The 27,693-nt window shown below is 39.1% G+C and overlaps 1 protein-coding gene across 1 annotated transcript in view; it reads left to right on the top strand.

Annotated features, from left to right (window-relative positions):
• INTS4 (integrator complex subunit 4) overlaps positions 1 to 27,693 on the top strand; it is a 107,013-nt gene that overhangs the window by 42,009 nt on the left and 37,311 nt on the right. The window contains exons 5-13 of the mRNA XM_068976518.1: positions 1,451 to 1,636; positions 2,299 to 2,349; positions 6,073 to 6,161; positions 7,237 to 7,357; positions 10,432 to 10,503; positions 13,402 to 13,576; positions 19,310 to 19,515; positions 22,408 to 22,550; positions 26,543 to 26,658. Of these exons, the coding sequence (XP_068832619.1) occupies positions 1,451 to 1,636; positions 2,299 to 2,349; positions 6,073 to 6,161; positions 7,237 to 7,357; positions 10,432 to 10,503; positions 13,402 to 13,576; positions 19,310 to 19,515; positions 22,408 to 22,550; positions 26,543 to 26,658 (1,159 nt within the window). The remainder of the gene's footprint in view (positions 1 to 1,450; positions 1,637 to 2,298; positions 2,350 to 6,072; positions 6,162 to 7,236; positions 7,358 to 10,431; positions 10,504 to 13,401; positions 13,577 to 19,309; positions 19,516 to 22,407; positions 22,551 to 26,542; positions 26,659 to 27,693) is intronic.

Here is a 27,693-nt window from a genome sequence, read left to right as displayed (position 1 = left end):
TAGTGTACAAGGGTTCCTGTTAATCGACTTCCTCGCCAACATTTGTTATTTGTATTCTTTTTGATGATTGCCATTGTGAGAAATGTTAGGTGATATTTCATGATGGTTTTGATTTGCTTGTCTCTGATAGTTAGCTATGTTGAGCATCTTTCCATGTGCCTACTGGCCATTTGTAGGTCTTTGGAAAAATGTCTATTCAGGTCTTCTGCTCAGTTTGTATCAGATTGTTTGTCTTTTTTGTTTGTTTTTGATATCGAGGTATATAAACTGTTTACTATTCACAAATGTTTTCTCCCATTTACTTGGTCGTTTTGTGTTTTGTCAGTGGTTTCCTTTGCTGTGCAAAGGCTTTTAAGTTTAGTTAGGTCCTGTTTGTTTATTGTTGCTTTTGTTTCCTTTGCCTTGGGAGAGAGATCCAACAGCAATAACCAAAGCCATGATTTATGTCAGAGTGTTCTGCCTGTATTTTCTTCTGGGAGATTTATGGTGTCTGGTCTTAGGTTTACGTCTTTAATCCATTTTGAGTTTACTTTTGTATGTGGTATGAGAAAATGTTCTGATTTCATCCTTTTACATGTAGCTGTACAGTTTCCCCAGCACCACTTATTGAAGAGACTGTCCTTTCCCCATTGTATATTCTTTCTTCCTTTGTTGTAGATTAATTGACCATAAGTTTGTGTGTTTATTTCTTGCCTCTCCCTTCTGTTCCCTTGATCTCTGTGGCTGTTTTTGTGCCATTATTATACTGTTTTGATCATGGGAGCTTTGTAGTATAGTCTAAAGGCAGGGAGCATGATTCCTCCAACTTTGTTCTTTTTTCTCAAGATTGCTTTGGTGATTGTGGCTACTTTTGATGGTGGTAGAGTAGTTACTGGGATGGGACATGAGTGTTTTTCATGTTTACTTCTTTATCTAGATGCTTATTTGTGTCTTGTGAAAATTTATTGAACTGTACATTTAATATTTTTGCATATTTCTGTATGAATATTAAAATTAAAAAATTTTTGTTCCGTTTTTAGATTTGATAGTAAATAAAATGCAGTTTAAGGGGTCATTTAAAGTAACCTATTCTTTCCAAGGCCAGGTGCTTGCTGTTGGGAGTATGATGTTGAATAACTGGAAGTCTTCAGGACTCATGATTCTTTTTGGAAGACATATGCTCAAAAAACATGAAGGGAATTCACTAGCAGTCCAGTGGTTAGGATTTGGCACTTTCACTGCTGGAGCCTGGGTTCGATCTTTGGTTGAGGAACTAAGATCCCACAGACTACACAGCATGACCGAAACAAACAATCTACCCCCTCCAGAGATAAAAAAAGAAACGTGAGACCTGACTAGGGAGAATGTAGTGTTTGAAGTCATTCCTAAAGTTGATGCAGTGCTTTTGTTTCTGTTTTTTGTTTATTTTTAAGATATCTTAATCATGTCCTTTTGTTCTCTCTTTTCATAGCACCTGACAGATACCTCTCATGGTGTAAGAAATAAGTGTCTGCAGTTACTTGGCAATCTTGGTTCTTTGGAGAAAAATGTCACAAAAGATGCAGAAGGCCTAGCTGTCAGAGATGTTCAGAAGATTATAGGGGATTACTTTAATGATCAGGACCCACGTGTCAGAACAGCAGCTATAAAAGCCATGGTAAACATGATGATGGAAACTAAATGGAGTCCTTTTTTTTATTTGTACTTTTCTTTTTTCATTTTTCTTTTTTTTAAGTTAATGGTGAATGCCACCTGGGATAGATACATTCTGAATCGCCCCAGGATGCACTTTATCCACACCTTCAGGAAGGTATTGGTGGCATTACAGAACTCAGAGACACACATTCCTTTATAATAGCTGCTTATCTTGTGGGCTTCTCTGGTAGCTTTTACCTGCATTTCTGAAACCTGGAACGTGCAGCTTGTATCCCAGGTCCATGGGAGGGATGTTACTTGGTACTGTGGTACAGTAGGTACATGTTGTACCCTTGTATTTCAGGAGTATAGGTGAAAGTTATGGGGAGGAGTGCTTCTTAGGGAGAGATGGTGTCAACCATTTCTTCCTCAGCCTCCTTATCATTATTTCATATTTTTCCTGGTATCCCCTTGGGATAGCCCATGGGTTAGATTTAGTAAGCATTTGAGTGTTCCTATAGAAAAGTCCAGGTTTCAGATTTCTTATTTATATAGCACTGACGTTGGCCAAAGGGAACCATGTTAATGGGATGTGATGGGGGAAAATATGTGAGATTGAGGGGAGACTTTGGAAATATTGACTCCCCCCCGCCCCAGTACTTAAACTGTATCTTTATTGTCTAGTTGCAGCTGCATGAAAGAGGACTGAAGTTACACCAGACAATTTACAATCAGGTACCTTAAATGCTTGCTGTCTGAAAGGAGGGAGGTGACGGTATCGTGAAATTGAGAGGGGTCACAGTGGTTTTCAGAATTTAAAAACATAGAGCTTCATCTGGCTAATAGTGGCAGTATTAATTGTGATGATGTATCCACAACATACATTCTAAGAAGACGATGGGGGATGTGTAATGAATAGCACTAGTACATGTGAGGAGGACATTTAGGAGGACTTCGGTAGCTGAGTATGAATCCCAGAGTATACAAAACAGAGTTCAGAGTAAGAACAGTGGTAGTCTTGCTGATGTCTGTTTGGTTGATTGAAATTGACTTCAAACCTGAAATCGATTCTGGGCACCACGCTTGAGAAACTGGAGTATTTCTGGAGGAGGATTACTCAGACCATCAGATCACATGAAAAGATATCACATGATTATTGTAGCATTGATCAGGAAGAGCGCAATAAAGTTATAGTATCATTAGGACAGGCTGATTGAGTGCCTAACTAAAAGGCCTTACAGTTATTCTTGTAGAATAATTGGATGTATCCAGAGAAAAGAAGTCTAAATCCATGCTCAGAGTCCAGTTTTTGTTAGCCTATCGAGTGGTTTTAAGCCTTTAGCAGTAGCTGATAATAAACCCAGCCACTATGACTGCTGTGTAAACCAAATATGTTCTTTTACAAATGAAGTAGAATGAGTTCAGAATGGTTATGATGGTGTGACCTATAGGAAAACTGTGAGGGAAGCCAAATAATTAAAGGAAACTTGTAAAGATACAGAGGAAGGAGAGTTAGTCAGATGATCCAGGTGTTTAGTGACCTAAGACTGTGTTGGTTAATTAGGCAAGCGATGCTGTGGGCCTCGAGAGTGAGGGTGGAATGCTGGGGGAGGTTCTGAGATGTGAGGCAGCAGTAGTTACCATACTGAGTTCCCTTTTAATCATGTTGAGTCTGAGAGGTTGATGGGATACTCGTGAGGAGGATTTCAGGTCTGGAACTCAGGAAAGATCAGAGCTGGAGGTGGATATTTGGAGTTGTCAGTATTCAGGGAGAGGAAGAGAATCAGAAGAAATGAAGGATGGAGCCAGGGGCAAGGCCAGACATTTAAGGAAGGAGCCCTAGAATGGAACTGAGGAGCAGCTTGATGGGGGAGGAGGAAAAGCACATTCCGGAAGAGGCAGGAGGGCATTCTCGTCAGCAGTGTTAAAATGCGGGTGAAAGGGCATTTAGGATAGGGCTGAAATCTAGTCATTGGACTAAGCAACAAAGTGGCCATTAGGGAGTTTAAAGAGAGCAGTTTTAGTAGAGTGGTGGGATTGGGGAGCGCCAGATCAGGGTCTGTTGAGGTGAGCCAGTTTAAAGTGATTATTGACTGTGAGTGAAGATATTTGACTGATAGGAAAGTGGGGTGGAAGTTGGCAGAAGGGAACATAGGATTAAGGGTTTTTGTTGTTGTTGTTGTATTTTAAAGATAGTTGCTAAGTATATTTATATGTTGGAGAGAGAGCTAGTGTTTTGGGAGAGCTAGTATTATGGTGGTCTTCCCTGGTGACTCAGTGGTAAAGAATCTGCCTGCCAATGTAGGAGACTTGGGTTCTATCCCTGGGTCGGGAAGATCCCCTGGAGAAGGAAATGGTAACCCACTCCAGTACTCTTGCCTAGGAAACCCAATGGACAGAGGAGCCTGGCAGGCTATAGGCCATGGGGTCACAAAAGAGTCAGATGTAACTTACCAACTAAACAGCAACAACAGCAAGTGTTATGATGAAAGAGGCAAAGGGGAGTAAATGATAGAGTAAGTTCCTTGAGGCAGAAAACCAGATTCATGAGCTGATTCATCAACAAATGTTATTGAGAACCTAATGCTGGCTGTGTAATGCCAAGCATGTTAGATGGGACCTGTGCCCTTCCCATTCTCGTAGATAAGACGACAGTTAATAAATAAGCAAGCACAGTTAAAGCATATGAGTATTGCTGTGAGGTAAAGCAGCAGGATGCTGTCGTCGAGAATCACAAGGAAGATCTTTTTGGAGATGGTAAGGGGTGGTCATGTGAGGAAGTGATGGGATTCATAGCAAAAATAGGATTAGGAACTAGAAAGGACCCTTTTCCCTCAGATACTGAGAAAACAAGATGTGGGAGAATACAGGAATAAATGAGCTTGTAACTGGTATGGAGTAGCTGAGTGGGTTTGTGCCTGAGAACCTTGATTTTTGTCAGATACACAGGTCGCCTGATGGCTGGTAGTGGGATAGAAGTCCTGAGGGGAAGGTTAAGAAAAGCTGCCTTGGGAAATGGAAGTTGAAAGCCGGAGTGTAAGAGATTTCAAAGTACAGCTAATAAGGTTTGAGATCATGAGTCACCCATCCCCTAGAGTGTGGTCTTCTGTGCCAGTGCTCTTCTGCCCTTAGGAAGTCTTAGGTTCGTGGAGCAGCTGTAGCACAAGTCCTGAGGGGATCCTGTGTGACGATGCAGGCAGTGCTCTCAGGAGGCCGAAGTAGGAGAGAGTACAGAGCAAGGAGAAGGCGGTTTATGTGGAGAGAAAAGATGGAATTAGAGCAGTGGTTTTCAACCAAGGTAATTTTGCCCCCCAGGGAATATTTGGTGATGTGTGGAGGCATTTTTTATTCTAATAATTTTATTTATTTATTTTTGGCTGTGCTGGGCCTTCATTTCTGCGTGGAATTTTCTCTAGTTGTAGTGAGCGGGGTCTACTCGCTAGTTGTGATGCATGGACCCCTCATTGCAGTGGCTTCTCCTGTTGCAGAGCACGGGCTCTAGGGCCCGTGGGCTTCAGCATTTGTGGCTCCTGGACTCCAGAATGCAGGCTCAATAGTTGTGGCGCACTGGACTTCATTGCTCCGTGGCATGTAGGATCTTACTGGATCAGGGATCAAACCCATATCTCCCACACTGATTCTTTAGTGTAGAAGTTTTTTTTTTTTTGGAGGTATTTTTGAGTGTTGCAGTTGCTGGGGAGAGGAACAGGGTGCAGTGCTATGACTGTCTAATGGCTAGAGGCCCAGGGATGCTGCTAAACATATTGCACAGGTCAGCCCCTCACAACAAAGAATTATCCAATCCAAAATGTCGATAGTAGCAAGGTTGAGAGACCTTGCTTAAATAGCTAGGTAGCTCAAGTGGGATGAAGAGTAGGTATGATGGGTAAGTTATGACCTTGGAAGAACTGATAGAGTAGCATGTTATAGTCAGAGCATGGAATATGAGATTTTAAAATTTCAAAAGCCGTAGTTCTGGGTGTTGTTGCTATGACTGTGGGTGGAGTAGGGATAGTCCATTTCAGACCAAAGTAAAACAGGAAAATTTGGCCTCTTTTTGGCAGCTTAGCATTAAAATTGGACATTTATTTAGAGTGCTTGAGTTTTTGAATGGCCTGTCAGTCAGAAATTTGTGCTCTGAATTTACAGGTAGGGGAAAAACTCATGTTTGGTGTTTGAGCCTGTAAGGGTAGCACTGTGGGGTTGGACCAAGCTTTGCTAGGATTGATGCTATTCTGCTTGGCTTTTGGGCTGTCAGTCTGTGGTTCTCCTTTGAGACATGGGGTGGGAGGGTACACAGAACAATGTTTTACTGTGCAAAGGTTGAAGAAGTTAAAACCATATGTACATATTTTGATTGGCATCCTGGTCCAGCCACTTTATCTTCATTTTGAAAGTAGTTTGGACATCACCTGGGAGGACATAGAACTAACAGACTTCTGGAATCCTTGTTTGCAGGCTTGTAAACTACTCTCTGATGACTATGAACAAGTGCGCAGTGCTGCAGTCCAGCTTATCTGGGTTGTCAGTCAACTCTATCCTGAAAGGTCAGTGTGGGTGTCAGCCAGCTTCTGTTCATTGCTAAGCCATTTTCTTTCCTCCCACTATGTAAAAAGCCCACCTCCAGAAAAGGAATGTTGGAAGGCAGTGTAGAACAGGAGAAAAGCATGGACCCTGAAAATGAGGATGCCTGGGCCTTGCTTTTCAGCTGTGCCTTGAACTTTCTGTGTATGTCAGTAAAGATACTTCACCTCTCTGGGTCCCAGCTTCCTCAACTATAGATGAAGAGATGGATGGCTGTTCTCAAATGCTACTCCTCCACCTCTGCCCACCCCTTAAAAAACTCTTTAAAATGCTTTGGGGCCCATTTTAGTTAATACAAAAGTCAGCTAAAGATACCAGGTAAGTTTGAGAATAATGATCCCTTATGTACTGTTGTCCTGGTTAAAAATATTTTCATAGGGAGTTCCCTGGTTGTCCAGTGGTTAGGACTTGGTGCTTTCACTGCTGGGACCTGGGTTCAATCTCTGATTGAGGGAATTAGGATCCCACAAGCTGTGCAGTTTGGTTAAAAACTTTTTTTTTTTCACAGTAATTAAATAATTTATTTTCATAGTGATTCTTTGAGGTGGAGAAATAGGTATTATTTATTGTTTTATAGAAGAACTCCTTTTATAGGAAAAAGCAGTGTTTTTTCTTCTTCATTAAACATATTGAAATTGAAAAAGCAGAATGAGTTAATAAAGCTATAGACCCCACACCCCCGCAAAAAAGACTACTGTTTGGAAATCATCTTTTCATTTAGGACCAGATATGTAAGTATGTTTTATATTGGTTTAAACTTAAAGATATAAAATACTTTGTGGTAGCTGTTTTTGGTATCTCATAAATCTTTGAATTTTTGGTGTGAAATACTTTTTACTTAAGACACAGATTTGCAGTGCAAATAAAAATAAAGAAATCCTAGAGAGATTTGTTTACTCTGAAATGTATTTCATCATTCTAGGATTTGAATTTCTCAGTTATTTCTATCTGTGTGTCAGTCGTCATTGGTCATTCTCAGTGTTTTGAACCTGTAATTTTAGGTTCATGTTTTGTCACTTTTGGTTTCCTTTAATATAGCATTGTCCCAATTCCTTCTTCTAATGAAGAAATTCGCTTAGTTGATGATGCGTTTGGAAAAATTTGTCACATGGTCAGTGATGGCTCCTGGATGGTTCGAGTTCAAGCTGCAAAGCTATTGGTAAGTTGCATCTTCTTTAACGCAGCGTATTTTGAGAAGCTAGATAGGGACAAGTGGAATACACTTTTATAAAGCTTCATGTTTCTTAAAATAGAAAAAAAGGCTCATTTTCCCATAGAGAGTCTTTTAGAACTAGAAAGAATTTTAAAGATAATCCTATTTAATCTCGTTAGCATATTAGACAGCCAAAGCCTAGAGAAAAAGGAACATAATAGTAAAAATAACTACTACTGTTACTAAGCACCTGGTATGGCCTGCATGCTTTGCTATAAGGCCACTTACATTATCTCATTTATTGTTATTATTCTTATCTCATTGTTCTCTGAGAACCTAAGTAAATATTTAGCTTAGACAGATAGGAAGTTCTAGAAGGAGATTCAGATGCTAATCTGACTTTTAGCCTCACTCTTGCCTATTGTTTTGCCTTTGGGGATCCTGGTACATTTATAAAAAAATTTTTTTTAACTTTTCAGAGATAGAACTGTTTTACAGAAGGAGTGTTGGTGTAATACTCAGCTTCATTTTATACCTGTGTTGTCTTGGACATGTCACTTAGTCTTAGCCTCAGTTTCTTCATCTGTATCTGTCAAGAGGCTTATAATATTTCTCAGGTTTACCTCACAGGGCTGTCATGATACTCAAATAAGATCCTGTCTGTAAAAATGTGTATAAATTGTAAAATACTACCCTATGCAAGGTGGTGGGGTGGTTACAATATATAAAACATATATATAACCATCTTTAAAAATTTATATTAGTGTCACAGCAAGAGAGCCTGAAATTCTTTTTGATCGCTTCCCTTTTGAGGGCCTCCAACTCTGCCAGTCTTAGTAAGATTGTTGGCTCAAAAGTTTGGACCTGACTGTACTGGACACAAATACAGTGATAGCCCTTGTCCTTTGATCAATATTTTGGGGGTAACTGCTAAGACGTTTGTGAAGCATTTTCATGGAAAAATAAATAATTTGGATGATTTCATTTTTTCCTGCTTATATATTATATTGCTTGTCCATAATAAACAAGCTAGCTTTTAGTGATTTTATTTTTGAATTCACATTTTAAAGCATTATTTTGATTTGTGGATATTTTAACATTCAGAACAATTCAGTCATTCATCAGATTCTTTCAGTCAGCATGTACTAAGCATCTGCAGTGTGGTATAGTGTGTGTGAGGGGATGTTTAAGAGGAATAATTCAATGATATATTGTCATCTGAGTAGGCAGGTTAGAAAAGTAATCCTTAAAGCAGAGTCATTCAAAGTTTTGGTTTTGTACCCTGTAGAATCTAAAATTCATTTAGGTATATAAAGCTATATGAATAATGAATTACAGTGGTGCGTTGAAAAGGTTTTCACTTAGATTCTAGTTTGAGTCAAGTGCTTTATGTCATTTCAGTAATTTCAAATCCAAACAACTCTAAATTATGTAATTATGTTAATACTTCAGAAGTAGTTATTAGTCTAATTTTGCTAATAATAATAATAATTGTTACTGTTTATTGAGTTCCTAGCCTACTAAGCTTTTAGCCACGAAGGCATATCCATATACACATGCATATACACCCACTTACTTATACACAAGCACATGGGAGTAGATGCCTCCATACTTACACTCATATATATTCACTTTCTGCAAATAATTTTTAGTTCTTTTAAACTCTTTGAGGTAGATATTATATTATTCATTTTATAAATAATAAAACTAAGGTTTAGGAAAGTGTAATTTTTCCAAGGCCACATAGGTAGTAATGATGTTTGATGCTCTAAGGCACATGTAGAATTCCTTCCTAGTGGGGGGCCAGTTATATATTGGGAGCTGTGGTTGTACAGCTAAGGTCCTGCTGGTTTACTAGTTCCTCTGTGCAAGCTAAGAGGTAAACTCCGCTGCTCCAACTCTCAAGTAGACAAACCCATAATCAATAAACTGTATTTAGTCTTCAGACTACATGTTCATTAATTCAACACACTGAGCATAATGTGTGTCTTCAAAAGAGTGGATGGTCAGGTAGATTGACATAGGCAATCAATCAGTTATAATATTGGTACTTCTAGGAAAGAGCATCTAACACATGCGCAGAAAGCTTCTTGGAGGAGATAATTTCTTAGTTGACTTTGAAAGGTGAGTATGGGTTAGCTAGGTAAAGAAGTAGGGAAGGAGAAAATGTGAGCAGAAATATATGAGTACACTATCATGCATACTGACATCATAGTGAGCTATAATATCATACTACACTACAATATCATGTTAAACTGCAAGCAGTTTGGTATGTTTTGGTAAGACGGAGTGTTCAACTTGGGTGGTGTGTGACAAGAGTAAGCTCTAAAGGAAAGCAGAAGCCAGGCTTCCAAGAACATAAATGAAATGATAAGGCTTTAGACTTAAGTCCATCTTGTACAAAAAGCGAATAGAGTCCATTCTGTTTGACTTATAGCAGGATGAAAACTTTCAGATATTTTATAAAACTTCATACCATAATGCAGTTATCTCTTGTCAGTTTTCCTCACTAGTATGTGAAATTGTTGAGTGCAGAATTGATGTCTTTTTGTATTTGTATTCCTCTTCCTGGTAACTCTAGGCATATAAAGAAATGGTTGCTAAATATGAATTTGTTTGAGGAATGAATGGACAAATGAATGAATAGAATGCAATGAAAAGGAAAGTAGTAGTTAAGCCAAAGGATTCTTTAGCCTGTGTTTATAGCCCAGCTGTATAGTTTATACTCTTTGTCACCTTGAATGAATTGCTTCATCTTTTTGTGCCTTCTTTTCCCCTTATATACGTTGTGACTAATAATAGTATTTACTTTGTAGAGTTGTAGTGAGTATTAAATGAGTTAATATGTGTATAAAGCACTTAGAGCAATGCATGACACCTAGTAGCTCTATATAGGTACTGCTAGCTACTGCTGCTGCTAATAGTTTTATTATTTTCCTGATGATTCAAAACCCATAGGGATGTTTACTATCAAGAATAATATTATCTTTATGCTCTTAAGTTGGCAGCAAACTGAATTTTAAGATAATATTTAGGTCTTAATAGTTGTTTAATTTCCTCTGGATTCTTCCTTTTTATAGGGCTCTATGGAGCAAGTCAGTTCTCATTTCTTGGAACAGACGCTTGATAAGAAGCTGATGTCAGATCTGAGGGTAACTTGAATTCTTTGTTGTTTAAACTGGGTTTCTGAAACCAAAATCAGTGGAACTGTATGTCAGGTTGTGTTGATTCAATCTTACGGCCCATGAATTTGTTAAGTTAATGTAGGGTGACTAGATTACATTTTAATTCAAAATCTTAGTGCTGGGTACTAAGTCGCTTCAGTCGTGACCAACTCTGTGCAGTCTTATGGACTGTAGCCTGCCAGACTCCTCTGTCCTTGGAATTCTCCAGGCAAGAACACTGGAGTGGGTTGCTCTGCCCTCCTGCAAATTCTTGACCCAAATCACAAATTACTTCATTACGTTTTAAATTATCTTAATGAGATACTTTTCACGGGTTGTGTTTTATAAAGAAGAGGCAAGATTAACTTTCTCTTTTAGAAACTACAAAGGTCTTGTCTTATTTTGTTAGATTGTATGATATCTTAGAACTCCTTTCAATAGCAATTCTCATGGAAGAGTTTACATAAGAATTCAGTAGCAGCATCCTGTTACTCTGAACAGTAGCAGAATGCCCTTAAACTAACTGATGGTTCTCTGGCATAGCTGTCAGGAACAGATATGAGTCTGAAAATATGATGGGATCATTTATTGTCAGTATCTTAAGTTTTAAATTATAAAAGTGTTAATAAAGAATCAGAATCTTTGACAAGTAGAAGGAAAAGGGAAGCAATTTACCCATATTCCCACTACTCTTAACACATCATTTTGAGATATTTGTCTTCAGCTGTTTCTTATGCATGTTTTAAACATGGAATCATTATGTACAGATACTTTTGTAGTCTACTTTTTACCTTTACCACTACATGCTTTTTTCATTTTGTTAGCTTATAGTTTTTACTGATAGTGTAATATCCCATTAAGTAGATGTATTATCATTTTGTAGCCCTTTGTTATACATTGATAGTTTCTCCTAAATTTTTCCACCGTTATAAATCTTATATAGAGTGTATTATCTCCATGGATTTTAGATCTTTTCTCCTTTTGATTGATTCCATAAGATAAATTCTTAGGAATGGTTGAAGAGTTGATATCTTTGCTTCATGAAACATTGCTGTATGGCTTTCTTGAAGAGTGTTCCCTTCATTTGAGGTCAGTGATTGCTTCAGTGTTCTTTGTGTATACTGGAGTGGAAGTGCAAAGAAGGACTTGCTCATGGTGAATGATGAGGGATGGGTAATTCAACATTACCTAAGATACATTGCAAGCCATAAATGGGTCCGAACCACATCCTTGTAGGCTCAGGTGCTATATTTCATCAGTGCCTTTGAGATCATCAGCCGTGAGGGTGTGGTCTCACTCCAGCAAGATTCATAGAACCTGATATCTAAAGCAGATTGCCGGGGACTTCCCTGGTGGTCCAGTGGATAAGAGTCCGAGCTCTCAATGCCAGGGGCCAGGGTTCAAGCCCTGTCAGGGAACTGGATTCTACATGCCGCAACAAAGATCGAGCATGGCACAACTAAGACCCGATGCAGGCAAATAAATAAAAATATATATAAAAGACCTTGTGAACCCAAATAAATAAAAAAAATAAAGCACAATGCCAGTTTATTCATTTATGAAGGTAACTGTAACTGTCAAGTAGACTCAATGTTTACTTTAGCCAACTAGTATATCTCCCCTTAAGCAACCTGGTTAGGAAGTAAATTTACTAGAGGCTTGCTTGGTGAGCATAGTGTTGCTCAAATAAAGCATAGTCCTATGGTTTGAAAAAAATTCTTTTCTAGGGCTAGTGTATTGTCTACCCAGGATAATGCTTAGAGGGATACTGCCATTATTTAACCTCTCTAGTTCTCCCTTTCCTGTGTTGCCATGGCAAACATGACCACCTCTCTGATGAATATTCTTGTGTTCTCTTTAATAAAGCTGTGGGTGTGTGTCTTCAGTCACTCAGTCATGTTGGACTTCTTTGTGACCCCATGGACTGTAAACCCTCCAGGCTTCTTCTGTCTATGGGATTATCCCAGCAAAAATACAGGAGTGGGTAGCCATTTCCCCCTCCAAGGAATATTCCCAGCCCTAGTATCGAACCCAAGTCTCCTATGCGCCTGCATTCACAGGCAGATTCTTTACCAAGTGAGCCACATGGGAAGCCCCTTAATAAAGTTAGTATCTTTGATAAGATTACTGTCAGCTAAACTCCAGTACTTTGGCCACCTCATGTGAAGAGTTGACTCATTGGAAAAGACCTTTGATGCTGGGAGGGATTGGGGGCAGGAGGAGAAGGGGACGACAGAGGATGAGATGGCTGGATGGCATCACTGACTCAATGGATGTGAGTCTGAGTGAACTCCGGGAGTTGGTGATGGACAGGGAGGCCTGGCGTGCTGCGATTCTTGGGGTCGCAAAGAGTTGGAGATGACTGAGTGACTGAACTGAACTGATGATAGACCTGAGGGTCTTTGTCTTTGCTTCAAGTTGAATTTGCATATCTCTGGTCTGATAACTATTGAATTTTTTTTTTTTAATGCAACTTTCAGAAAGCAGTCTTTTTTTTTTTAAGATTTATTTATTTACTTTAAAATTTTTAGTTTTTCATTGTGCTGGGTCTTCATTGCTACACAGGCTTTCTCTAGTTGTGGAGAGCAGGGGCTTCTCTTGTGTGGCACATGGGCTCTAGGTGTGTGGACTGCAGTTACTGGGGCTTATGTGCTCTACAGTGTGGGCTTAGTAGGTGCACAGGCTTAGTTGCTCCATGGCATGTGGGATCTTCCCAGACCAGGGATTGAATCCATGTCCTCTGCATTGACAGGCAGATTCTTAACCACCAGGTGACCAGGGAAGCCCCCGAGAGCAGTCTTTATTTCCCACTTTCTCATGTTCTCGATGTGCACCTAACTGTTCTCTCATGAATCTCCAGCAAGTGGTAATTGTTGTCTTCTACAGAGGAAACGCACTGCACATGAACGTGCCAAGGAACTTTACAGTTCGGGAGAGTTTTCCAGCGGCAGAAAGTGGGGAGATGATGCTCCCAAGGAAGAGATAGATACGGGGGCTGTGAACTTGATTGAGTCAGGAGCTTGTGGAGCCTTTGTTCATGGATTGGAAGATGAGATGTACGGTAAGAATGACTTCATAATAATACCAGTGCCCACTTACTGAGTGACTGCTATGTCACCGGCATTGTAGTGAGTGATACAGATTGTCTCACCTGATCTTCACAGTCACTCAGTGAAGACTTTATTTCATCTTCATTTTTTAAAGATAATTCTTTTATTATTTATTTGCCTATCTTTGCTTGTGCTAGCTCTTCATTGCTGCACTTGGGCTTTCTGTAGTTGTGGTGAGCAGGGGCTACTCTTCATTGCAGTGCCCTGGCCTCTCATTGCAGTGGCTTCTCTTGTCGCGGAATACAGGCTCTAGGCACACAGGCTTCAACAGTTGCAGCCCACGGGCTTGGTAGTTGTGGCTCAAGGGCTCTGGAGAGCAGCCTTAGTAATTGTGGTGCACGGGCCTAGTTGTTCCTTGGCATGTGGAGTCTTCCCAGACCAGGGATGGAACCTGTGTCCCCTGCATTGGCAGGAGGATTCTTATCCATTGTACCACCAGGGAAGTCCCATTTCATTTTTGAAAGATATTTCCCTGGGAATCCAATTCTAGATTCAGTTCAGTTCAATCACTCAGTCATGTCCGACTCTGCGAGCCCATGAATCGCAGCACGCCAGGCCTCCCTGTCCATCACCATCTCCCGTAGTTCACTCAGACTTATGTCCATCGAGTCAGTGATGCCATCCAGCCATCTCATCCTGGGTCGTCCCCTTCTCCTCCTGCCCCCAATCTCTCCCAGCATCAGAGTCTTTTCCAAATCGCATGAGGTGGCCAAAGTACTGGAGTTTCAGCTCTAGCATCATTCCTTCCAAAGAAATCCCAGGGTTGATCTCCTTCAGAATGGACTGGTTGGATCTCCTTACAGTCCAAGGGACCCTGGAGAGTCTTCTCCAACACCACAGTTCAAAAGCATCAATTCTTCGGTGCTCAGCCTTCTTCATAGTCCAACTCTCACATCCATACATGACCACAGGAAAAACCACAGCCTTGACTAGGCAGACCTTAGTCGGCAAAGTAATGTCTCTGCTTTTGAATATGCTATCTAGGTTGGTCATAACTTTTCTTCCAAGGAGTAAGCGTCTTTTAATTTCATGGCTGCAATCACCATCTGCAGTGATTTTGGAGCCCCAAAAAATAAAGTCTGACACTTTCCACTGTTTCCTCATCTATTTCCCACGAAGTGATGGGACCAGATCCATGATCTTCGTTTTCTGAATGGTGAGTTTTAAGCCAACTTTTCACTCTCCTCTTTCACTTTCATTAAGAGGCTTTTTAGCTTCTCTTCACTTTCTGCCATAAGGGTGGTGTCATCTGCACATCTGAGGTTATTGATATTTCTCCCGGCAAGCTTGATTCCAGCCTGTGTTTCTTCCAGTCCAGCGTTTCTCATGATGTAGTCTGCATATTTATTTGTTTTGGGTTTTTTTTTTTTGTCCTTTAAAGATCTTGTTCCACAGTTTTTCAGTTCTGTTGAGAAGTCTGCTGTCATTTTTTTTTTTAACTTTACTGATTCATAATTTTGACTGTTGGGTCTTCATTGCTGTGCACAGGCTTTTCTCTGGTTGTGGTGAGCGGGGTCTACTCTCTGGTTGGGTTGCACAGGCTCCTGTTACAGTGGCTTCTCTTGTTTTGAAGCATGGGCTCATTAATTGCAGCTTGAGGGCTTAGTTGTTCCAGAGCATGTAGGTTTTTCCTGGACTAGGGATCGAACCACTGTTCCCTGCATTGTAAGGTGCATTCTTAACCACTTGACTACCAGGGAAGCCTTGCTGTAATTTAAAAATTCTGTTTTTCTGTACAAATGTATCTTTTTTTACTGTCTGCTTTTAAGGTTTTCTCTTTATTACTGGTTTAAAATGATTTAATTATGATATGCCTTGGCATAATTTTCTTCATATTTCATATGCTTGGAATTTGTTGAGCTTGTTGGATCTGTGGGTTTGTAGTTTTTAGCAAATTTGAAAAATCTTTGGTTGTTATTTCTTTAAATATTTTTCTGAACCCATGCTCCTTTGGGGTCTCGCAATTACATATATATTAGGCTACTGAGTTTGTCCTGCAACTCACAGGTGCTCTGTTCTTTTTTTTCACTTTTTAGTCTTTTTTCTCTTTGTTTCATTTTGAATAATGTTTATTGTTTTGTCTTATCTAATCTTTTCTTCCACAATGTCTAATCTGACATTAATTCCATCTAGTATATTTTTCACCTCAGACAGTTTAATTGTCATCCCTAGAAGTTTGATTAGAATTTAGTGTCTTCTATGTCGCTACTTAATATGTTTAATCTTTCTTGTAGCTTTGTCAACAGAGAATGTATTTACAGTAACTCTTCTAATGTCATTGTCTTCTAGCTCTATTACTTTGGTGATTGCTGGGTTAGTTTTGATTGGTTAATTTTTCTCTTCATTATGGATTATATTTTCCTGCTTCTACGCATGCCTGGTAATTTGTGATTGGATGCCAGACACCCTGAATTTTACTTTATTGGGTGCTAAACATTGTTATAGTCCTATAAGTATTCTTGAGGTTTCTTCTAGAATGCAGTTAGCTCAGGTTTTATTTTTAAGCTTTTTTAGGTGGACTGGAGTAGCACTAAGTCTCAGGGTTATTTTTCTCCACTAGTGAAACAACCCTTCTGAAAAAACTTGTTGACCATGTGTGAATTTTGCAGATTGTTTCCTCAAATCCTCGAGTGGTTCTTTCTTAGGCCTTGGGTAGTTTCTTCACAGATCAGAAATTGACTGAAGACTTAGGAGTTTCCTCTTCAGGTCTTCCAAGCTTGCTCTGTCTGTGCACTTCTTTCCTTTCTGTACTTTGCCCTCTAACTCTAATCACAGCTCTGTCTTCTGAACTCCCAGCTCTGTCTTCTGAACTCCCAGCTCTGTCTTCTGAACTCCCAGCTCTGTCTTCTGAACTCAGGGAGACCTACAACCTGGAAACTACAGACAGTAAACTGTTAGAATCATAGAGCTTGCCTCATTTATTTCCTGTCTCTCAGAGATCACTCCCTCTTACTGCCGGATATATGGTGTGTTGAATACTTTTGTTTCATATATTTCGTCTCTGTTTCTAGTTGTTTAGTTGTTTCAGAAAGAAGGATTAATCTGGCTTTGTTACTCCATTTTAACCAGTAATAGAAACCCTTGCAAAGCTCTTAGCATTTCCATAGTATGATGCTGTCCATCTCACATATATCACAGATAGTGCTTTGAGTTGAGTGACTCCAACATCCTATTTTCAGTTAGGCTAACATACCTAAGTAGATAATGTTGATTGTTCAAATTTTACAGTAAAATTGTGTCAGAGGATTAGAACTAAGGTCTTTAAAATGCCTATAAAAATGATAACCTTAGAACAGAATTTCTTAGAAGGACAAGAAAATTACTTTGGAAAGACAGTTCTTCTGTTAGTAGATAGATGAATTGGGTTACTCTATTCAGTTTGCTATAAGGCTTTCTATATACATGGAAATTAAAGCTGCTTCTGCTTTTTTTCCCCATGAACTTGATATAAGAATGAAAAATTTAAATAGTGTTAGATAATAAGGAACTTAAGTTATTAAAACCCAGTTTATCCTAAGACAGGTAACTAGAATCTATTTTGTTTCTACTAGCAGTTTTGCTTTGTTTAGTTTCTACAAATGAATTTAATCACAGTTAATGTTTATGTGGTTTATTTCTACAGTTTTTAGTTTGTCACTAAGGTCTAATTAAAGTAACTTAACTTTGGAAAGTGAGTAGATCATAACCAGCATCAGGTACGGCAGCTCTCTAATCATATTTACAAAATTCTGGGTCAGTCAGGGTCTCAGGGATACATTTGCTGGGTGAAATGGAGCCTGTTTCGTTGGCTTTAGCTGCTCGTGTATCCATAGTATCACACAGTTCCAGGCCTCTTGTTGCAGGCTCTCCCTCCTTCTTGGGCCTTTACATGTGCTTCCTCTGTGTAGAAAGGCCCTTTCTCTTTCTTCTGGCCCAGCCACTCCATCTGGTATTATTTTAGGGTCACTTTCCAGAATGCTGCCTGTGAGCCTGCTCAGTAGCCTGTGTGCCTCTTCTGCATTTTCTTAGCACGACCTGTGCTTTTCCATTGTACCACTCATCACTGTGTGATGCAGTGGACTGTTCTAGCCTGTAGTGGCTAGGAGATGGTGTGAAGCACGAAGCTGGTAAGCAACAAAACTAGAACCTGATTACACACGTTAAGATACCAGAGGATCAATCTTTTTTTTTCTCGAGCAAGCTAGTTCCTTTCCTCTGCCCTAGATCTTTAAGGAGATTGTTACATATTATCAACATTCCAAAAAGTCCAGTAGGAAATGTTAATTTAGCTACCTGTAGCTGAGCTGTGCATGGCAAAGTAGAAAGCCAAGTGTCTTTGCTTCTGCTTGGAATACTGATTACCTCATGTTGATCAGAAGTTTCTCTGGGATTCCCTTGACACACTTGCAGGAGTTACATGAGTCAGTGCTACATAACCGATAAAGCCCTTGGAAGCAGGGTCAGCATTTAAAATATTTGGGTCCATTTCTGTCTTGTTTTATAATTATTAGCAATTTTGTGTTTAAATTATATTATTGTGATGTGGAGCAAATCCTTCCCTTTTGACGAAAAGGAGGAATTTATAAGTACCAAGAAAAATCTGAGTCATCTCCCTTTAATGTAGTAATTCTGTTTTTAAGTGTCTGTAAAACCTTTCTTATACAAAAAAACCGGGCTATATTTGAGAGTTTAACCACAGTTGAAGGCTTTTTTGAAACTGTACATTTTATTGTAGAACTCAGGGGAACCATTGGAATGAAACAGGCATCTGTGGAAGTCTTGTGAGCATGTATTGTAACTTACTCATCTCTCATCTCTTATGTCCCAACACTCAGCACAGGGCCTGGCATATAGTGCATGTTCAGAATGCATTGTCAGTGAATGAATGAAGAGCTTCCTGGACTCAGTGGCCTCACTGTTACATGTTCTGAGCATATAAAGAGATAGGGGACATGCCTCGGTTTTCAGGGTGCTTACAAGATCTGTACCTATATCATGGTTAATATTGAGCCTTTAGCACATGCCAGACAGCGTGCTGTGCGCTTTCCCCACACTATGTCATTTACTCCTCCTAACTTCTCTGTTAAGAAAATGAGAATTCTCTTGAAGTGCTATGAAGTTAAGTTACTTATTCAAGATCACCGTCCAAGTTAGTGGATGGATTACTTTTTGCAATTCAGTGCGAGACCTCTGTCATTCCAGAGCCAGTACCCTTAACTACTACATGACACTAGGCTATAATTAGCAGACCAGAGTACTAGTCTTATCTCTGTTCTCACTTTGAGGCAAGTTTATCTACTTTGTTGAGTCTTATCTCTAGATTGAGAATAATGATACTTGAGCCTATTTTAATCTTAATAATGCTGTTTGGAAAGTGCTTTTTAAAAAAGTACTGTGGTTGGAATACTGAGATAATAAGACAACTGAGTTTTCAAGAAATTTAAGTCAATGGAGATAGACATGTGACTTGATCACATGTCTGTGGGTTTAAGATCTGAACCTCAGTTCTTGTGGTACCAGCGTCCTTGTTTGTAGGTCCGTGTGAAGGCAGTAGCAGAATCTACAGGCTTGGGAGGAGATCTCCCAGAGAGAGTTTGCAGAGTGGGAAGAGTAAAGGGGGAAACACAAGCACGAATGAGCAGTCCTTGCATTTTATCCATGGGTCTTAACTTGACGTGCAGTTTTGTTTGTTCCCTTCTCTCTAGAGGTCCGCATTGCTGCTGTGGAGGCGCTCTGCATGCTGGCTCAGTCTTCACCCTCTTTTGCTGAGAAGTGCCTTGATTTCCTGGTTGACATGTTTAATGATGAAATTGAGGAAGTACGTCTACAGTCCATACATACCATGAGAAAAATCTCTAACAATATCACTCTTCGAGAGGATCAGCTTGACACTGTCCTGGCTGTGTTAGAGGTTAGCGATCACAGTTTGTTATGCATTTCTTCATCACTACCTACTGAGTGCTGCTTTTCTTTTTTTTCTTTTTTTGCCGGACATTGGTGATAAAATAGTGAAGAGGTAGCACAGTTCTGCTTTTGGATCATATAGCTCCTTCATGATGGAGGAGTCTGACTGTTACACAGGAAATTTGAATACAGCTTAGTATTGCTGTGATCAGGAAAGGGTGGGATGCCCTGGGAATACAGAGTATCTAATCTGAATTAGCCGAGGTAAGGTTGGGGAGATAAGGAAGAAAGAAGGAATGCTGTAGTGGATACTTGAAGGAGTAGGACTTAATGAGGCATTTTCTTTCTTTTTTTTTAATGAAAGTATAGTTGACTTGCTATATTAGAAAAATCAGAAAGAGAAATTATATTAGATTCAGGTATATAAAGAATTTTCTTGGGAAGGAGTGGCACTGATGGTAGTGGGGTGGAAGGGTTCCAAGCAGAGGGAGCAGTGTCTTAAAGATCCAGAGGTAAAAGTGGATATGATATATTCAAGGAATCGGGAGGAGCCAAATAAATACATAAAATTTAAAAAAGAAACCCACAAAAAAGTCAGTTAGGACCCATCCAGTCATTCTGGTTAAAATGAATAAGTAAAAAGGAGTAGCTGCTGATACATGTAACAACATGGATACATTATGCTAAATGAAAGTAGCCAGGCAGTAGAAGCAGCATGCTCTATGATTTCATTTATATGACATTTTGGAAAGAAGAAACTGTAGCAGAAAATGCATCATTGATTGCTAGAAACTGGGGTGAGGGGTAGACTCCAGAGGGACACTAGGAAAGTGTTTGAGTGATGCAGGTGTTTTATATCGTGATTGTGATGGTGATTATATAACTATGGATTTGTTAAAGTCATGGAAGTGTACACTAGAAAGGATGAATTTTACAGAATGTAACAGATGTCAATAAACCTGACTTAAAAAAAAATACTTTGGAGATCCCATTTCCTGCTAAAAGTAACCAAAATGCAGAAGAGAAATGGCTGATTCCAGGTGTGGTGCAGGAAACATAACAAGATAACCTTGTACCACCTTGTCATACAGAAAGCAGATATTAGCTTTCAAACACCCCTAGGCTTATATCAAAAGACCCAGGAGATGACTTAGATAGTCTCTCACTGGCCAAAGGTGAAACATCTCATTAAGATTACAACAGCAAATATGATGAAACCCATGATTTTATAATAATTAAGTAAAACACTTCATTAGTCACATTGGAAGGTGCTTAGTAATCAACTCATTATTTTGAAAACTGGTAAATTAAGGAAGCAAGCATTTATCCTTCCTTTTCCGATACAAATGGAACTTCAAGACAACCAGCTAGGTGATAAAGGGAAGTTTCTCTTGTAGAAGTATTTCAGTTAATAAATCAAGAATGGCAGAATTTACATATTATTGTTTTACAACTTTAATGAATTACTAGATCTAGGCAGTGATCTTCAGTGGTTAGTAATATCACAAAGGAGAAATATATAGTTGCTGAGGGAAGTATACGGTACCACCTGTGAAGTGGTCTTATAAAAAGATCGAACCGGATTCTGATCAAGCCTGTAAATCAAACTACCATCTCAAAATATACAGGGGAGAAATTGCAAGGGGTAAAAAGTGAGATGTAAAGAGATTTTACATATTAAAAGATACTTAAGGGGCATATTACCCAACTGCAATGAGTGGACATTCTTGGAGCCTGAAAGACTCATTTTTAAAAAGAAGTATGGAAATATTTACCAACAGAATGCTATGATTTCTCTGACTGGATTCAAAATAATTTGGGAGGGGAGGGTTAAGATATAGATGAAGCATGGTTGGCTATGAGTTAATTGTTGAGACTGGGGGGTTTCTTGTCTCTATATATTTATACATGTTTCAAATTGTATATGTTAAAATGTTTTAAAGAACTGGCAAAAAATGCTATGAAGATATCAATAAGAGTAAAACTCATACGTGTCCGTTTATGTTAGCATTAAGAAGTTGTTGGTGAACTCTTGTAATCATTTTAGTGAGGCTGAGCAGAAGGTATTGGGGAGGGAAGAGGCCACTTTCTGACATCACCTGGTGTACCTCTTTTTTCGTTTATCTGCCCTAGCCACATTGCTATTTTTTCAACATGCTTTTGCCTTTCAACCATAGCCTTTATGTTTGCCGTTCCCTTTGATCATGCCACATAAAATAACTCTTCAATCCTGGCACTCTTATCCTTAACCTTCTTTATAGTTTCTCATATCTTGTTTATTTAGGATGTGCTAGGTCTTTGTTGCTGCACTGGACTTTCTCTAGTTGCAGCGAGCAGGGGCTACTCTCTAGTTGTGGCGCTTGAGCTACCCATTGCCATGGCTTCTCTTGTTGGAGAGCACTGACTCTAGGGCATGCAGGCTTCAGGAGTTGTAATGCACAGGCTTAGTTGCCCTGAGGTATGTGGAATCTTCTCAGACTAGAGATGGAACCTGTGTCCCTTGCATTGGCAGGTGGATCCTTAACCACTGGATCACCAGGGCAGTCCTTTAGCTGTTTGTTTTTGTCTTTTCACTGGAAGGAAGCTCCTGAGAGCAGAGATTCAATTTTAATTATGGCTGTATCCCTAACGCTTGGTACATAGTAGGTACTGATAAATGTTGACTATTTAATAAGTATTCTGTAAATGTTGAGTGTACAAATGAATGAATGAACAAATGAATGAATTCTTCAAATATCATTTCAAATTTTACCTCCTCTGTGAAGTCTTTTCAACTACTAGGCCCTCCTCTTTGAGAGGGGCTCTTTGTCTTATCCTCCCACTTTAACTTGTACAGTCCTCCATAAATAGCCAACCCATAGTGATTTCTTTTATTATTATTGTTCCTTTTTTTTTTAAGGATTCATCTAGAGATATTAGAGAGGCTCTTCATGAACTCCTATGCTGTACTAATGTTTCAACCAAAGAAGGGATTCATCTTGCACTGGTGGAGCTGCTAAAAAATTTAACCAAGTACCCTACTGATAGGGACTCCATATGGAAGTAAGGATTTTTTTTTTTTTTCTCATTTGCTTGCTGAGTCTGATAATGTGTTAAATGTACAGTGTTGACATTATTCAGTGGATCATCATGGATTGAGATATGGCCTTCAATTTTGCCTTCACTGTAGAAACCTGATTCAACTTAGCCATACCCTCAAGAATCTGGTTCCTAAACTGAATATCATGTCTTAGGTTATTCATTTGTCCGTCTGTCCACCTAGCAAATATAATGTGCCTGCCATGTACTTACTATGTACCAAGCCCTATGGTAACTTTTGGAGGTACAGAGATGAGTCCTCGTATATGATGTTAGTCACTCCTTTGTCTGTTTCCATCGTTGTGAAGATTAGAGGGAGGGTAAGTACTTGATCTTCAGATGGAAAATCATGATTCCCCTGATTACCTCTAGTTTAGAGTCAGGCTTAACACTGTTCATTTGAAGAGCTACTTGCATACATTTACTATAAACTGTACTTTGTGGGGCTGGTGCACGGTGATGACCCAGAGAGATGTTATGGGGAGGGAGGTGGGAGGGGGGTTCATGTTTGGGAACGCATGTACACCCGTGGTGGATTCATGTCAATGTATGGCAAAACCAATAAAAAAAAAAAATAAACTGTACTTTGTTGTACTCCACATATTTCAACAAACTTATGTGATGAGATCACTCCAAATATATGATTAATTTTAAAAAATTATTACCAAAACTAGAAAAACTGTGGGTCAAATCAGGTACAAATCAGGTCAAATCAATATATAACTAAAAGTTTAAAATACCAGGAAATCTTGCTCTAGGTAACATTTCTATTATCTGGTTTTCTGTTTTGCCATTTCTTCATGTTTTTTTTTCAGCTCAATTCATTGTGCGTTTCTTGATTGCCTTCAGGGAGCACTCAGTCATTTGGGACGTGGGGCTATAATGTCCCCTGAGGCATAGTGAGTAAAAGGGCTGAGAGAGGTCAGAAAACTAGTGAATTAAGTTCTTTCCACACAGAAGGAAATAAAGACTGGGGGAAAGTGTACTTTCCTAACAGTATCAAGTGTTTTGAATGCGATGCCTTTCATACCCCATACTCCTATCAGTTTGTTCCTGGGGTTTGTTTTCTCTCTTTTGCTGATCTTACTTTCCGGTCCTTGGTGAAGTCTCATCTCTTTTGTGAAACTTTGACAGGTAGAAACCAAATGATACCAAACTATCATTTAATAGTTCATTACCTTGTAATGTTAGTCATCTTTGCCTCAGTTAGATTATAAACTCACTGAGAGCATTAAATTAAGTTCTATGTTTCTTTTTAATTCAGCACACCTTCTACACTAAAAATTTATTAAAAAATAAGAAAAATGCCTAAATACCAGCACATATATAGTTTTTTATGCCTTATAAAGGGCATTCATGTAGTCATAGTAGTTAACTAATAGCCAATTAATAATAGCTAAACTAATAGTTAATTGAGTTCTTCTTATATAATGGCAGACACCTTGCCAAGTACTTTTCATTCATTATTTTGTTTAATCCTTTTATCTCATTTGTAGGTAAGAAATATATCTGTTCAAGGCCATGTAGTTATTAAGTTTCCTGTTTGAGATCAGGTCTCTTCTGATTTTAGAACTTCACCTAGGAAATCAGTTAGAATGCTTTTGTCTATAAGTAACAGAAAATCTGATTAAAAGGGGCTTAATCACTGTCTGGTGTTTTTTCTTAACAAAAAAGTCAGAGAGTTGATTTCAGGATTGGTCATTCAACAGTTTAACATGATAAATACTCTGGTTGATTTTTTTTTGCAATTCTCTTGACTTTCTTCTCATAGTTGCGAGATGGCTGTCTCATAAGACAGTGTCTTAAAACAGAAAGAAAAGGTCATTCCCTCTATGCATTTTTTTCTCTCTTCTTAAAAAAATTTATTGAAGTATAGTTGCTTTACAATGTTGTGTTACTTTCTAGTATATAGCAAAGTATATTTTGTGTGTATATATTGTGTGTTATTTTTCATATTCTTTTCCATTTTGATTTATCATGGGATATTGAATATAGTTGCCTGTGCTATACAGTTAGAACCTTGTTTATCCATCCTATATATAATAGTTTCCATTTGCTAATGAAAGTGAAAGAGGAGAGTGAAAAAGTTGGCTTAAAGCTCAACATTCAGAAAATGAAGATCATGGCATCTGGTCCCGTCACTTCATGGGAAATAGATGGGGAAACAGTGGAAACAGTGTCAGACTTTATTTTGGGGGGCTCCAAAATCACTGCAGATGGTGATTACAGCCATGAAATTAAAAGGTGCTTACTCCTTGGAAGGAAAGTTATGACCAACCTAGACAGCATATTTAAAAGCAGAGACATTACTTTGCCAACAAAGGTCCATCTAGTCAAGGCTATGGTTTTTCCAGTGGTCATGTATGGATGTGAGAGTTGGACTGTGAAGAAAGCTGAGCGCCGAAGAATTGACACTTTTGAACTGTGGTGCTGGAGAAGACTCTTGAGAGTCCCTTGGACTGCAAGGAGATCCAACTAGTCTATCCTAAAGGAGATCAGTCCTGGGATTTCTTTGGAAGGACTGATGCTAAAGCTGAAACTCCAGTACTTTGGCCACCTCATGTGAAGAGTTGACTCATTGGAAAAGACTCTGATGCTGGGAGGGATTGGGGGGAGGAGGAGAAGGGGACGACAGAGGATGAGATGGCTGGATGGCATCACCAAATTGATGGACATGAGTCTGAGTAAAGTCCGGGAGTTGGTGATGGACAGGGAGGCCTGGCATGCTGCGATTCTTGGGGTTTCAAAGAGTCGGACACAACTGAGTGACTGAACTGAACTGAATCTCAAACTTCCAATCCTTTCCTACCCCCACCCATTTCCCTGTTTGGCAACTACAAATCTGTTCTCTATATCTGTAAGTCTGTTTCTGTTTCATAGATATGTTTATTTGCATGCAATTTTTTTTTTTCCATTTGGTTAGGAAAACATTCCTGAGAAATTCCCCAGCAGGCTTGATCTCCTGTAACATTGACCAGAACTAGGTTACTTGACTACTTGCAAATTAGTCACTGTAAAATGGGATTGGGATTGCCATGATGTTGCTGTTGTTCAGACACTAAGTAGGGTCCGACTCTTTGCGACCCTATGAATTGGAACATACCAGGCTTCCCTGTCCTTCACTATCTCCCAGAGTTTACTCAAATTCATGTCTCTTTGAGTCAGTGGTACTATCTAACTATCTCATCCTCTGCCTCTCCCTTCTCCTTTTACCTCCAGTCTTTCCCAGCATCAGGGTCTTTTCCAGTGAGTCATCTCTTCCCATCAGGTGGCCAAAGTATTACAGCTTCAACATCAGTCCTTCCAGTGAATATTCAGGGTTGATTTCCTTTAGGATTGACTAGTTTGATCTCTTTGAAGTCCAAGGAACTCTCAAGAGTCTTCTCCAGCACCACAATTCAAATGCATCAATTCTTTGGCTCTTAGCCTTCTTTATGGTCCAACTCTCACATGTGTACATGACAGCCAGAAAAACCATAGCTTTGACTATATGGGCCATTGTCGGCAAAGAGATATCTAGATTTGTCATGCTTTTCCTTCCAAAAGCAAGCATCTTTTTATTTCATAGCTATAATCACCATCCTCAGTCATTTTTCCCTGATGAGTTTAGACCAGTTATGGTTGAGCCCTAGGGGTGAGCCTACCTTCACTGAGTATTTTATTACCTACCTGATGCCTGAGTAAAATCAGGGTCTCTTGGCAGTGAAGTTGGGGGAAATGGTTATTAGTTAAATAACTTTGAAAACTATCTGCTCTGTCAGATCTTTTATCTCCATAATAACCAAGTTTTTAGATGAATTAATTGAGTTCTAGAATAATTAAATGACTTATCAGAAGTCACAAAAGTAAATGGTTGAGAATTTGTAATTCTGACTCATGTTTTCTAATTACAATTCCTAAGCTTTTTAAAGCATTTATTAACTTACTAAAGAGGGCTCTCATTCTGTTTGTTTCAGATGCTTGAAGTTTCTGGGAAGTCGGCACCCAACCCTGGTGCTTCCCTTGGTGCCTGAGCTGCTGAGCACCCACCCGTTTTTTGACACAGCTGAACCAGACATGGATGATCCAGCTTGTATCCTCTGCTGACTTAGCAGGAAAATTTGGCCTCTTTTTCTGCAGTGTAGCTTTGGTGGTCTGGGGGTTTGGATTTTGTTTTCTCTTTCTCATTTCTTTTAGTTCAAAGTATATGTTGAGGAAACCTAGTGATAATTATTTTCCTCAGCTTTTGTTTCTTTATTCACAGTAATTCATCTTTGCCATTGAATACTACTACTAATTTTTTAGCCATTTATTGAATACCTAGTATATTCCACATACTGTTTAAATACTTCATATATTTTATCACTGATCTTTCAAACAACCCTGAAAGGAGGTATTATTCCCTGCTTACAGGTGAGGAAACTGAGATCCAGAGAGGTTAAATAACTCTTAAGCAGCAAATCTGGGATACAGAGCCAGGCATATTTGGTTTAAAGGCTGTGGACTTTTCCCTTTCTTATTCCATGTTTCATTTGATCTGCAGCCTGAAGGAGAGGATGGGCTGAGCGAGGGTACACGAATTCTCTGGCTCTAATACAAGCTCAGGGGTGTTGTAATAGCTTTGGGCAGCCTGGCATGTAGTCTGGTTGTTTTCCACTAATGGGAATATATTTACATCAATGCATCCATATTCTTCCACGCTTCTTTTCACTCTGTAGCACACCTTTGGTGGGGTTTAAGGAGGTATTTATTGAGAGACGTGAATCAGCCAAATAACTGGCTGTTGGGGATGACCATTGTTTTCTCTTAATTCTTTTTTTAAATTTTCATAGGGCATTTGAACAATTTTTTAAAAGATCTGTGTAATTGATGTGCTAACAAATGCCTGACTCTGTGTTTACCTCTAAGAAAGGTACATCCCTGACCTGACGTCTACAGGTGCAATACTATGGCTGTTTGAAATTCAGCTCATCTGAGAGAGACTTGTGGGCTAGGTGTTACTATAGATTACGCAGGACATATTAAAATGCCTGGATATCTGAAGCCTCCTTCACATTAAAAAAAAAAAAAGCTAAACATCTCTGAAAGTATAATGTTAGTATGTTTGTCTTCGAATAATAGATTGCCT

The sequence above is a fragment of the Capricornis sumatraensis genome, chromosome 8 (genome assembly GCF_032405125.1).
Source record: "Capricornis sumatraensis isolate serow.1 chromosome 8, serow.2, whole genome shotgun sequence".
NCBI lineage: Eukaryota > Metazoa > Chordata > Mammalia > Artiodactyla > Bovidae > Capricornis > Capricornis sumatraensis.
Note: the sequence above shows the minus strand (reverse complement) of the source record. Positions and strands in the feature narration are given on the sequence as shown.